Source organism: Oryctolagus cuniculus, chromosome 2, assembly GCF_051225735.1.
Source record: "Oryctolagus cuniculus isolate XC-2025 breed Fujian yellow rabbit chromosome 2, ASM5122573v1, whole genome shotgun sequence".
Lineage (NCBI taxonomy): Eukaryota > Metazoa > Chordata > Mammalia > Lagomorpha > Leporidae > Oryctolagus > Oryctolagus cuniculus.
Window position 1 is genome coordinate 105363708 of NC_142868.1, and position 14175 is coordinate 105377882.

The following is a 14175-nucleotide window of genomic DNA, read 5'->3' on the forward strand; positions in this document are numbered from 1 at the left end:
AAAAGTAATCCAAAAGGTAAGCTTTAAGATACAGAGAACAAAGTTACAAAGCCTTCAGACAAGTCTCTTTTTTAAAATTATTATTTAAAAATAATATTTACTTATTTGAAAGGCAGAGTGAAACAGAGACAGGGATGGACACACATGGACACACACACAGAGAGAGGGAGAGAGAGAGAGAGAGAATCTTCCATCTGCATTCACTCCCCGTGCCTGCAGGCGGCCAGGGCTGTGTCAAGCCAAAGTCAGAAGCTTGGAACTCCATCTGTGTCTCCCATGTGGGTGGCAGAGACTCAAATCCCTAAGCCATCACCTGCTGCCTCCCAGGATGCATCAGCAGGAAGCTGGATCTGCAGCAGAGGAGCAGGGACTCAAATTGGCACTCTGATGCAGGATGTGTGCATCCCAAGTGGTACTTTAATCTGCTGAGCCACAACATCAGGCCCTGTTTCTTATCTTCAAACCTGTATCCCAAGGAACACATCAGGAGTTCTAACACAGAGATACACTACTGCCTGGTACAAACACTGGTACTGCTGCCGGTAACCTTACTTCTCCCGGAGTTCCGCCTCTTTGGACACAGTTTCCTGTAGCATCCTGTTGTGCCTCTCGAGCAGAGCATCGTGCTCGGACTGCAGTGCCTGAAGTTCCGACACATTGACTTGTAAGTTATTCTGGCTATCTTGTAATTTGATTTTCAGTTGGTCAATCAGCATTTCCAGGTGTTGCCTAAAACAGAAACAAACAGTTTAAAAATTGTTTTGAAAGAGGTGAACCTGATTTTGTGGTTTCAAATATACTTTAATCAACTAAACTTTCAATGTCATACTTTTGCTATTAGTATGGATGATTTTTAAAGGAGATATAACAAATAAGAGACTAAGATTAATATACAAAATATGTTATAGTCAGATTTTAAATCTCAAGTACTACAGATTTTAATTTTTAAAATTTATTTAAAAGGCAGAAGGACAGAGATCCTCCATCTGCTGGTTTACCCCACAAATGCCCACAACAGCCAGGGCTGGGCCAGGCTGAAACTGAGCCAGGTAATCAAACTGGGTTTCCCATGTGGGTGGCACGGACCCAACTACTTGGGCCATCACCTGCTCTCTCCCACAGTGTGCATTATAAGGAAGCTAGAAAGAATCGAACCAGGATTCCTTCATGGGCACTCTAATATGTGATGAAGATATCCCAAGTAGCATCTCAATAGCTGTTAAAAATGCCTGCCGTAGTCTCTTAATTTCTGTTTTATATTCAAACAGAACAGACTATTCATGGCATCAAAATAGCTGTTTTTGGGGGACCAGTGTTGTGGTACAGTGGGTAGAGCTGCCACCTACAACACAGGCATCCCATACGGGTACCAGTTTGAGTCCTGGCTGTTCCACTTCTGTTCCAGCTCCCTGCTAATGGTCTGGGAAAAGCAGTGGAACATGAGCCAGGTACTTGGGCCCCTGGATACACGAGGGAGACCTGAAGAAGCCCCTGGTTTCAGCCTGGCCCAGCCCTAGCTGTTGCAGCCATTTTGGGGAGTGAACCAGCAGATGGAAGAGCTCCCTCTTTCTAATTCTGCCTTTCAAATAAATAAAAACAAATCTTGTGAAAAAGAAAGAAAAATAGCTGTTTTTATGTTATAGGATTATGTTCTTAGTTTTTTAAAAAAAATAACCCACAGAGTTCTAAGGTAATAATTACTGGCCAGAGACTCAGAGAACCAAGAAAACTCCATGCTCCTTAGTAAATTACATATAAACTTCCAAGTCAAAAGAAATAAAAAAAATTTTTAAAGATTTATTATTTATTTCAAAGGATCAGTTACAGAGAGAAACAGATAAAGAGACACAGAGAGAGGTCTTTCACCCGCTGGTTCACTCCCCAAATGGCTGCAAGGGCTGGAGCTGAGACGATACAAAGCTAGGAGCCAGTAGCTTCTTCCAGGTCTCACATGTGGGTGCAGGGGCCCAAGCACTTGAGCCATCTTCTGCTGCTTTCCCAGGTGCACTAGCAGGGAGCTGGATCAGAAGTGGAGCAGCCAGGACTTAAACCAGTGCTCATATGGGATGCCAGCACTGCAGGGAGGCTTTATCTGCTGTGCCACAGCACCAGAACCCAAAATATTTTCAACCTTTGTGATGAAGAACATATAGTGTGGGGGAAAACTCCAGCTTTTTAATTTTTTTTATTTAGGAGCAGGTGCTGTGGAGTAGAAGGTTAAGTCTTCACCTGAAGTGCCCAGCATCTCATGGGTACCAATTCAAGACATAGCTGCTCCACTTCTGAGCCAGCTCCCTGCTAACGTGCCTGGGAAAGCAGAGAACAGCCTAAGTCTTTTGGCACCTGCATCCACGTGGGAGACCTGGTTGAAGCTCTTGGGGTTGGGCCTGGCCCAGCCTTGGCTGTTGCAGCCATTTGGGGAGTAATCAATGGATGAAAGACCTCTTTCTCTATAACTCTTTCAAATAAATAAATAAATAAATAAATAAATCTTTTTTTAAAAGAAAGTTTTGCTGCTGTTACACTTTCTAAATGCCTGCAACAGTCAGGGGTAGGCAAGGCCAAAGCCAGGAGTAAGGATCTCCATCCAGGTCTCCCACATGGGTGACAAGAACCTGGGTAACTGGGCCATCATCTGGTGCCTTCCAGGGTGCACATTAGCAGTGGGCTGGAAGTGCAGAGTAGCCGGAGTTAGGACCAGCACTCTGGTCTGTGACTCGGGTGTCCCAAGTGCTGGCTTGACCCACCACACTGCAGCGCCTGCTCCCTGTCCTTTGTTAACTTAGCCTTTACCTTTCTTGTTTAGCTCCCTCAGTTTCAGCCTGAGACGCAGATTTATTTTTCTGTTGTTTTAGAACGTTATGGACTCGGACTTTGTAGCTCTCAAATTCAGAGGTTATAGCAGCTTGTTCTGCCTGTAACATTGAAAAAGAGGAAAACATTTTCTGCTGTAACATCATCTTTCTATTTTCTTTCAGAGATTGGCAAACTGAGATGAAGTGTTTCTGAAAATTAGGAAAAATGGCTGACATCCTTTCTAGCCTCAATTAATTTCTATAAAAAGTAACTCTTCTGTTGGCTTCACACTTTCTCAAAGTCTCTGAATGCTGTAGTTTTGTGTGACCGTGCTTTCTACTCTGGTAGATACTGACAGCATTTGCTTTTAGAACTTCCTACACATAAAGACTTCTTTCTTACAACTGTCCTCCCCCCATGCTTCCCCACGTTTAACGATCTTTAATGCAAACATCAATGTTCAATGCAAACCGTTTGTAGGCCTTGGGACTTGCTTTTCCTTTAAAGATAAGAATGGAGAAATGCAACAAAACGACCTTTCCATTTTTTAAACACTCCCAGCCATTCTTTCAAGCATTATCTATAGTCTCCCAGCCCTCGGACAGGACTGGCTGGCCTGTGCGGGAGGACTCGCCTTGGCGGTGCGGCTCTCCTCCTGCAGGGCCGTCACCTTCTGCTGGTAGGCGCTCAGAGTGCGCTGGTGCTGCTCTGCCGATGTCTTCAGGTGCTCGTGAATCTTGTGTTTCTCGGATGTTATTTCAGCCAGCTGAATCTGGGGGGGTGGGGTTGGGAGGGAGAAAGAATCTTTATTTTTAATTAACTGATTTATTTGGAAGGAAGAGTTACAGAGAGAGCCAAGGAGAAACAGAGAAAGATGTTCCATCTGCTGCTTCACTCTCCAAATGGCTGCAACAGCCAGGGCTGGGCCAGGCCAAAGCTGCCATCAGCAGCCTCCTTCGGTGGGTGCAGGGGCCCAAGCTCTTGGGACATCTTTCCCTGCTTTCCCAGGTGCATTAGCAGGGGGCTGGATTGGAAGTGGAGCAGTTGAAACACAAGCTGGCACTGTGGGTCAAGGCTTAACACGCTGCACCACAGCACCAGCCAAGGAATAAGAATCTTTAAATTTAATGCAAGTAAATGAGATCTTCCCTGGATTAATAGGTTTTCCTAAAACACAAACTTGGGGTTTGAGGCTTCAGTATATGTAAAGTAGTATAACTAAATCGTTGAAAATCTGTTTTTTAAGATTTCCAGAGGCAGAGAGAAAAAGAGTTCAGTGAATGAGTCCCCATCCACTGGCTTACTTCCCGAACGCCTGCAACACGCTGGGAGCCGGGAACTCAACCTGGGTCTCTCACGTGGGTGGCAGGGATCCAGCTACTTGAGCCATCACTGCTGCCTCCCAGGGTGTGCATGGCAGGAAGCCAGAACCAGCAGCGGAGCTGGGATTCAAACCCAGGCCCTCCAATATGTGATGGAGGTGTCTTAACAACTAGCCAAATGCCCACCCAATATTTTTATTTATTATCATTATAAAAGTAGAGACAACATAAATAGAACATTTCCCATTTTATTAAATGGAAATTAAAAATGTAATCATGAAAAAATCGAAGATTACATATTTAATTAGATTTTGTACTATTCTATAGTATAGTAATTCTCAAAAACAGGAAAAGAATAGATCTTGAGCTAAAAGCTATATCCCAGTTAATTGCTAAACTCTACTGTTCCTACTTCCTCAAAATGTTAAGAAGATTTTCTAAATATTCACATAAGACAAATTCTTAGAAGATGATTAAAACAATCTATAAGTGCTACATCACTTCTACATGGAAATTACTTTTACATCTTATAAAGTGCAAAGAACCTTACTTTATAGACTTCTACTTGTTGTTGGCTGGCCTCCAGCTCACCCTTCAAAGATGCTTGAAGTATTAAGTGATCAGTTTCCTACAGAATGAGACTCTTGGTTAAATTAAAGAAATACGTTATTCATAAACTATGAATAAATATTAAAATATGAAATCAAGAAATCAACATACTGCTTGCTTTGAATCTGCCAGTTCTTTCTTGGTTTTTACAAGCAATTGCTTGATTTTGGTGTTTTTTTCTTCATATTGTTGCACTGAAGTCTGCAGTAAAGCTAGTATAAGAAATAATTTCAGCAGAAGATGAAACAATTTTACAACTGAATTTAAATACATGAAGACAAGACTTTTCTTTGTATTAACTCACCCATGAAAGAAAACTAGTTTTAGCTTTTCACTATGGAATATTTCAAACATATTTGACAATTTGACAACAGTACATACAATAAACTCCAATGTATCCATCATCCAGCTTGAATAATTCCAACACATATCTCACCCACCTTATTTACTCTGACCCAGACTCAGCTAAGTCTGGCTTATAGGCTTCTTCTGTTATACAGTTTTACTGGACAACACCATGCTCATTCATTTAAATGCTGTCATTCATTTAAATGATTAGGGCTACAAAGGAGGCTCACATAATTATGACAGAGGCTGCATGGCACAGGAAGCATAAAATATTACCAGTTGGTCCTTTGTGAAAAATGTTTGTCTTTGGAGACTGACCTATACCCTCACCTACTTTCTAAGGCCTCACTGGATTATTTTAAAGTAAATCCATCCAGAATGGGACTGGGAATGGGGGAGGGAGGAGGAAGAGGGGTGGGATTGGGGGTGGAAGGTGGGTATGACGGGAAGAATCACTGTATTCCTAAAGTTGTACTTATGAAATTTGTACTCATTATATAAACGGCTTCTTTGGGGGAAATATAAAGTAAATCCATCTATATTCAAACACTTCAGCATGCATCTCTAAAGACAGAATCATATTTACTTCTAAAAGATGGGGATTCCATTGTTACAAAGTGCTTCAAAAGAGATGCTGTTGGGTGCACCAAGATAGATGTGATGATTTTGACCAGAGGCAGGCAACAGAGGAAGAGTGGAGGCAGTGCATTCCCAGGGGGAGCAGTGGGAATTCTATACGAAGCAGACAGACGCCGTGGAGCATGCAGAGTCAACGCACAGCAGCAAGTGCGGACCCCATCTGGATCTCCCGCCCCTGCAGGCTGGTGGGGATGCCAGCTTTTGAGAGCAGACTGTGGCAGCCCTGTTACTGGTGATACTGACTGAGGGACAACCTCGCAGACTTCAGAGTCTGGCCTGGAGCCCCACTGGGGCAGGGGCTGCAGGGACCTCCCTAACCCTTCAGCGACCAGCAGGAAGAAAGCAGCATCTCAGCGCCAACAGAGGATGCAGCAGCTCTCAAGTGCGCACCAGGGGGTTTTCTTAGAGGGATAAATCGGCGTCCCCACTGACTTTGAGTCTGGCTGGGAGGGTTGACAGAGGGCTGGGCACACACCCAGGACTGTGAGGCACTCCCATTCCCCGACCCTATCACAGGCTCCAGAACTCAAACTGCCAAGGTGGAGCACCCACAGGCAGTCGGCCCTGGGAACAGCTCTGCTCTCTCTGTGCATGGAGCAGGCACACAGGGCTGAAAGTAGATCCCCTGTGCCCTATGACTGTGGGAATTCTGCAAATGTACTATAGGGCATGGGGTACAGCCAGGTCTCTGTGCAATCACTGTGGCTGGCCTCAAAGGCTTAGAACTCTGATTGCCTGGGGTGGGTCACTTCAGAGGGATCTGTGCTCACACTGAGGACTGCACAGATCCTTTGTGGGTTCATGTGCCTACATGGGTCAGGGGTTGTAGCCACCGTGGGCTAATCCTAGGCACTGATCACCTTGGAAGAGAGGAGGTGAGGCTGTGGCAACAACAGCAGAAGTGATCATGCCCTCCCCATGCTGACAACAGAGGAGCTCTACCATGCTCAACCTGGGTGTCACCCTGGACTCTTGATCCACTCCTGAGCACCGACCAGAGCTTCCTGGCCTTACCCAGCACATGCACTAGCTATCCTCTGAAGCAGCTGACACTCCACTAAGCCACAGAGGCATACTTCAAAGATAAAAGCCATCAGAGGAGAAAATCAGCAAGTGAAGATGGAGAGACTGATGAAATGTCTGAAAGTCAATTATAAAGAACGACCATAAGATCACTCAGAAAGACACATCAATTCATGAGATAAAGAAAGCCATATACGATATGGATGAAAAATTTTGCTTCGAAGATAGACGTTTGGAGAAAAATCAAACTGAAGTACTTGAAATGAAGAATTCAATATATATCAAATAGAAAATACAATACTGGCTCTGACTTGCTTTTTTCACCCCCAAATTTCTGCTTTAAAGGAGAACTATTTTCAAACAAAAACAATGTGTTTTAAAAAAATGTGTTATGTTTATACCACATATAGAAGTAAAATGTATGACAAAGGACAAAAGAGGAAGGAAATAAAGTATGCTACTGTTAATTTCCTACACTACATATGAAGGGATATAATTTACTTGAAAATAATGTGATACATTCAACAATGTATATTAAAGCCTAAAGGCAACTACTAAAAGCTAACAAAGAGGAACTGCTAATAAACTTATAAAAGGAGTAAAATGGCAGCATGGGAAACAGCCAAGTAATTCCAGAGAAGTAGAAAAAGGAAATAAAGATCAAAACGAATAGGACACAATCAGAAAAGAGGTAGATTTAAACTTAATCACATAAATAATCATGTTAAAATACATGGATTATTTAAATATTTCAATTAAATAACAAATTTTCATGTTGGAGGGAAAAGCAAAACTCAATTACATGCATTCTAAAAGAATACTTCATAATTAAAAGTCCAAGGATTACAAAAGATATGCCATGTAAATAATAAAGAGGGAGTGATTATAAACATCAATTAGTATTAATAGCCAAGAAGACTTTAGAAAAAGGACTAGTAGTAGGGAGAGAAAACGTTCCTCAATATAACACAGGAATGAATTCATTAAGAACTTAACAATCTCAAATGTGCATACAGCCCAATATCAGAGTTTCTAAATACATAAAGAAAAACTGACAGACTGAAAAGAGAGAGATCCACCATTTTAGCTAGAGATATCAACACACCTCTCGAAGCACTAGGTAGAAAAAGTGGACAGAAAGTCATTAAGACTATGCAAGACTCAAACATCATCATTGATTGATTTGATGAAAACTCTATCCAACAACTACATTCTAACGCACTGTTTTCAAGTACATAAGGAACATTCACTGAAATGAAATACTATGCTGGGCCATAAAACAAAGCTCAAATTAAAGGGACATACCGAGTGTGTTCTCTAACTGCAAAGGAAGTATATTAGAAATCATTTACAGAAGGATAACTGAAAAAATTCTTTTAAGTATCTAGAAATTAAACAACATACTTGTAAATAATCCATGGACCAAAAAACTAGTAAAAGAAACTTAAAAATATTCTGAATTAAATTAAAATACAATCACTTTAAAATGAAACGTTCCACAGATTTTCCAAATCTGTTAGTAAATTGCTGGCAAAGAGCATCTTTGTATTACTTAAATGACATCCCTGCATCAGCACCAAGGTGGACCTATAAACTTCTTAGTGGCAAGTGGTTTTACACTGTGTAAACCTTAGTAATGTTTAGCTCTGTACTAAACAACTGGATGGCAGTCAAAGACTGGTGAAACCAACAGCTAATGCCTGTTCCCAGCCCCGACCCACCCCCAATTCTGTGATAATGAAATAATTACAAAGTGAATTTAATTTTACTCACTCATTTCTTCCTGTAGGGTTTCTTGTTTCTGTTTTTGAATTTTTATTTCTTGCTCCAAATCTTCTATTTTGCTATTTTTATTGGTTAACTTTTGATTTAGTTCTTTCATCAAACGTTCATAATCAGCTATTTCCATATTCATTAATGTGGTTTGTTGGGCATCCTGTATGTTTTACAGATAAAAGGTTTATATAATACTGGATCAGTTAATTTCATTTGTAAAAATTTGAAAATTGACACCACAGGAATAAACTGGTTCTATTATACTTTTCTAGAATCTGAAAGTACTATGCACAGTAATGAAGATATGAGAAGTTGGATACATTTTAGTTTTCTGTACAACATGATGTATTTTCTAGTAGTGTAACAAAACTTTCTTGGTTTCACTGTATTTCATCATAACTTTCATTAATCACAATGTTCTTCTGGGGCGTATATTTATGAAATATTTTTAAAAGATATATTTATTTTGGGGCCAGCGCTGTGGCGCAGTCAGTTAACACCCTGGCCTGAAGCACTGGCATCCCATATGGGTACCGGTTCGAGACGCAGCTGCTCCACTTCCGATCCAGCTCTCTGCTATGGCTTGGGAAAGCAGTGGAAGATGGCCCAAGTCTTTGGGCCCCTGCACCTGCGTGGGAGACCTGGAAGAAGCTTCTGGCTCCTGGCTTCAGATCGGCGCAGCTCTGGCCATTGCAGCCAATTGAGGAGTGAACCAGCAGATGGAAGATTTCTCTCTCTGTCTGCCTCTCCTCTCTCTGTGTAATTCTGATTTTCAAATAAATAAACAGAACTCCACCATGGTCTCCCACATGGGTGGCAGGGGCTAAAGCAGTTGGGCCATCATCTGCTGCCTTCCTGGGCACGCTGTAGAATATCTAGGCCTCAAACCAGTACTCTGATATGGGCTGCTGACATTGCAAGCTGTGGCTTAACCCAGTGTACAACAACGCCACCCCGAATTAGTATTTTAAGCAGAGTTCTTATTGTACTTTTCAGTTGAGCCAATTCTTTGAAAAGGTTAAAAAAATTATCCACATTTCTAAGTAGAATATAAATCTCAAGCTTTGACATTCACTTCAGACATTAACTGTTATTTTTTCACACAATGATCATACATAGAAAATGAAACACTGTCAAATCAAAGTGTAATAATTTGTCAACTAGATTCTTATGGGAAGATAGGTACTTAAAGGAGCTAAATTTTCACTTTTTTGAGGCTAAGAATTTATTTAAACACTACAAATATTAACAAATATTCCTTTCTAATATGTATAGTTTAACAATGTGAATATTGACCTTGGTATTTTATTTTACCTTTTTAACTAGCTCTAATTCTTGCATGGTTTTCTGAAGCTGTTTCTTTTCCAGTTGAAGTTGTAGCTGAAGTTCTTCAAGTTCATTTACAGTACTGGTATGTTCCTAAAATTAAAAGTAATAATACAACCAACATTAAAAAGCTCTATGTAGAGGGTTATACATTAAATCTGACACATTGTAATACAAAAAGCTTGGAGTCTTTCAACATTTAAAGCATGGCCTAAATCATAGCTTGGATCCCTAAATTTAGAGCTGTTACACATTAAGGAGTTATATGCTCTCTGCTGCATGCACAATGCTGCTGTTTCCTTCAGGTATTTTGGTATATCACAATACACATGAATCCATCTCACAGGACTGTTTGTACCTGTATCTTCTGCTCTTTCTGAAGTTTTTCTGCTTCCAATTCTTTGTCTACCATTGCTTTGGCTCTCTGGACTTCTAAAATTTGTACTTCTAATAACTTAGCATTGGACTGTAGTGTCTCAATTCGAGCCTGGAGGTCTTCATTATCTGAATTTAATTTTTCACACTGAAATGACAAATGACCCATTACTGTAAACATGTAGGAAATACGCACAGGAGAGGAAGAATAAAAACAGAGAATACTGGCACTGTCCACAAAACACAGCCTTCCAATCAAGCCCACAGAATGGCAATGTTATATGAAGAATGAACTTAAAAATCTGTCATGGTTGATATTTATATGCCATATCTCATAAGAGGCCAGGGATACCTCTAGAGCAAAAGGCATAAATGAAAAAAACAAACAGGAAAAACCCCAGGGGAAATGAGATTAGAGTAAGCAGACAGGATGGCTGCTATCTGTTTGTTGTCAAATCTTCTCAACAGTGGGTAGAATATACATGGTAACTGTACACAAGTATTACACATATTATTAATACTTGTTAATTTAATTTTTCTCAGATACTTTGCTTTATGCTTCAGCCAACTGAGGGTTGGCCTTGCAGCCACGATTGGCACGCAAGCAGCGTCAGTACTGGAGCCTCTGTCTTGGCCCTGCAGAATACCCAGTACACACACAGGACTCAGCTCATACACGGCACTGGTAATTTTTATGTGACAGTATTGGCATTAGAATAGACTTATTGTAATTTTCATGTTTGAATTTCCTCAATTTAACATTACCTGAAAAGTTGAATTTCTTAATTGTTTTGTAAGGTCTTCTATATGATGTTCAAAATTATTAGCACGTTCTTTTTCCACATCCAACTGCTCTGACTGCTTATCGTATTCTAACAAAAGATTCTGCAATATGAGAAAGGTTTAACTGTAGCATGTCACTATGCATTCAGTAGATCACACAGTATCATCAAGCCACCTTGATATAAAATTTCAGAGTTTATTCTGAATACTCAAAAAATATTTACCTAAATTTCACATTTGATGGAATACTTAACTGGCATTAGGGAATAAAATTAGCACAATTCAGGTGAATTTTAGGTTAGGGTAGTATACACCAAAAAAGAAGAAAATAGTAAATGAATATTTAACTCTGGGGTTAAATATTCTACTCATCAAGAAATGAAACATGAACAAATTTAAAGATGGAGGAGAAAAAGTTTAACCTGGACACCTATTAACTTTGCCTGAGAAATTTTGATGAGGAAAACATTTCAAGACAGGTGTAATGAAAGGGGGAGTGCTAAGTGAAGGACATTACATAAATACAGTCTACTAAACTATGCAGCAAAACTTCCAATACTTTCTGAAGAACTAAAACCAACTGAATTTCTTTCTCTGATATTTCTAGTTGGCCTACTCAGTCAGCCCACACTGACATTTTCTGTTATACAGCAGTTAATTAGGCCATTTCTTAAAGTACATGAGTCAAATGTAAATTTGTAAATGGCATAGAAATTTACATATGAAAGTAGGATACAGATTTGGTATCCTTTATATAGAAAGGGGATTTATAAATCTATTTTTAAGAGCCAGGCACAGGTTCTGAATGTCTGACCACAATCACATGTCCCTCAGACTTCATTATACCTGTGACAAAACAAAACAAAAGCCCTTCAAAACATTTACTTAAAATTTACACATGGACATATTCATCTTTTAGAGCCACTATGTAGTCCAATCTAACAATCTTTTCCTTCATAATTTTTTAGATTGTTTTTACAAATATGTTGACTTATTTGAAAGGCAGAGTGACAGAGAGGGAGAGAGACAGGGCTGGGCCTGGCCAAAGCCAGGAGTCAGGAAGTGTCCATGCTTGCCACGTGGATGGCAAGGACTCAAGCACTTGGGTCATCATTGTTGCCTCCCAGGCACATCAGCAGTAACCTGGGTGGGAAGCAGAGGCAGGACTCAATCCCATTTGGATATAGGATATGGCCATCCCAAGCAGTGGCTTAATCAGCCGTGCCACAACACCTGTCCCTTAATTGCTTTTAAATTTAGAAATACCTTTAATCCACAAGTCAGTTAAAGGATCAAGTATTTCATTCTAGTTTTTTTAAAAAATATTTTTCACAAAATTAAAAAAAAAATTATGTATTCATTTGAAAGAGTTACAGTGAGAGGGGGAAGAGAGAAAGTCAGAAAGCCTCCATCCACTGGTTCATTCTCCAAATGACTGCAATGGCTGGGGCTAGGCCAGGGTGAAGCCAGGAGCCTGGAACTTAATCCAAGCACTTGGGCCATCTTCTACTGCTTTCCTGGGCAAATAAGCAGGAAGCTGGTCCAAAGTAGAGCAGTCAGGATTTGAACCAGCACCCACAAAAGATGCCAGCATTATAGGCAGTGGCTGACCTGCTGTGCTACAACAGTACCCCTCATAAAACTCTTTAATCCATTCAGAAGTTACTTTGGTACATGGAGTGAAATTAAAAACCTGACTAGATTTTTCTCAGCTGTCTAATTCCTTCTTCATTGGCTTGTGTCTTTAAATTTTCAAATCATCCTTTGTGACTTATTTTCATTAGGAAATCCAAAATCAGAATTTTACTTTTAAAAGCTAGTATTTTAAAGGCACTCTTCAAAGCTTAACTGTAAAACCTCAATTTTTACTACACTGTACAAACAGAAAAAAAAATACAAGGTGACTATTTTATGGAGAAGAGTTTCAGATTTTCAGTACATTCATTAACTCAGAAGTGACAAATATAACTTGCTACTAGAAAACCTATTTACCTTATAGCTTTCCGCTCCTTGGATGAGATCTCTGACGGAAGCAGACAACTGATCCTTTTCTGACCGAACAGATTCAAGTTCTTCCTTCAGATTCTGGGCCTATTTTAAATACACGGTAAAGTTAAAAAGTTTTCAAGGAGATAAAAATTCCTGGCTTTCTAAAACATGATGCCTGAATCTTACCTCTTTCCTGCTAGAATCTAGTTCTTTCTTTGCCTTCACAGCAACTAGTTTTATCTTACTTATTTTCTCCTCTTTCTCTTTGGATTCTTTTTCCAGATTTCCTAAAAACAGACAACAAAAGGATTATTCAGTGGTAAAGAATTCAATAGGAAAATGGAATTAAAACATATACTTTGGTGCTGAAACATTCTTGAAATCCATGCATGGGGTCTCACAATATGTATTTTTCACGAATCTACTGAAGACTCCCTTGTTGTATAAATTTAAAAACAATTTTTTCCACCAAAATAATCATTTAATTCCATTTTTTTCTGTGAACTTTATGAAGCATACTTGTTTGTGAACTCAAAAGTAAGAAAAAAAATCAAAATTATTTGCTTAATTTAGCTCAGACATTGCTTTTTATTTTGAGAACATATAACAAACTTTCTTTTTTTAAAAATTAATTTATTTATTTGAAAGGAAGTTAGAGAAGGAGAGACAGAGGCAGATCTTCCATCTGTTGCTTCACTCCTCAAATGGCCTCAACAGCTGGGGCTGGACCAGGTAGAAACCAGGAGCCTGAAACTCCATCTGGATTTCCCAAGTGAGTGGCAGGGGCCCAAGCACTTGGGCTATCTTCTGCTGCTTTCCCAGGCACATCAGGGGCCTGGATTGGAAGCAGAGTAGCTGGGACTTGAACCAGCACTCCAATATGGGATGCTGTCATTGCAGGTGGTAGTTTAACAAGCTATACCACAAATGCTGATCCCTATAACATCCTTTTTAAGTGAAAGCTTAATTACTCATATGTAAGTGAGACAAGCAAGTAACTTTCATTTTCTTCAATACTCTGTGATACTTTTTTGAAAGTATCTAGGAATTGGAGACACTGTTGAACTCCTTTAATGTTAGATTTCATATGCCAGCTTAGGTGGTGGTCTACAGATCAGGATCAAGCAGATATTGGGTGTGGATAAAAAGGCACACCCTTCTTGGTTAGTGAGTCTGAGTTTTATAACTA

General features: G+C 39.9%; 1 protein-coding gene across 6 annotated transcripts in view; it reads right to left on the reverse strand.

The window, feature by feature from the left end:
• The window catches only part of GCC2 (GRIP and coiled-coil domain containing 2), a 55905-nt gene that overhangs the window by 23489 nt on the left and 18241 nt on the right, over window positions 1-14175 (reverse strand). For 4 of the 6 annotated variants that reach the window (XR_011386423.2, XM_051834681.3, XM_051834687.3 and 1 more), the window contains 11 exons: window positions 13173-13273; window positions 12990-13088; window positions 10980-11099; window positions 10198-10362; window positions 9828-9932; window positions 8511-8673; window positions 4839-4939; window positions 4669-4746; window positions 3431-3568; window positions 2794-2915; window positions 553-729 (listed from right to left, as the gene is read on the reverse strand). Coding sequence is in view for 5 of the 6 variants with exons in the window: in XM_051834681.3 (XP_051690641.2) it covers window positions 553-729; window positions 2794-2915; window positions 3431-3568; window positions 4669-4746; window positions 4839-4939; window positions 8511-8673; window positions 9828-9932; window positions 10198-10362; window positions 10980-11099; window positions 12990-13088; window positions 13173-13273 (1369 nt within the window). In the remaining variant the exon portion in view is untranslated. Of the gene's footprint in view, window positions 1-552; window positions 730-2793; window positions 2916-3426; window positions 3569-4668; window positions 4747-4838; window positions 4940-8510; window positions 8674-9827; window positions 9933-10197; window positions 10363-10979; window positions 11100-12989; window positions 13089-13172; window positions 13274-14175 lie in introns of all 6 variants that reach the window. The other 2 variants (XM_051834680.3, XM_051834683.3) reach the window with 1 other exon arrangement.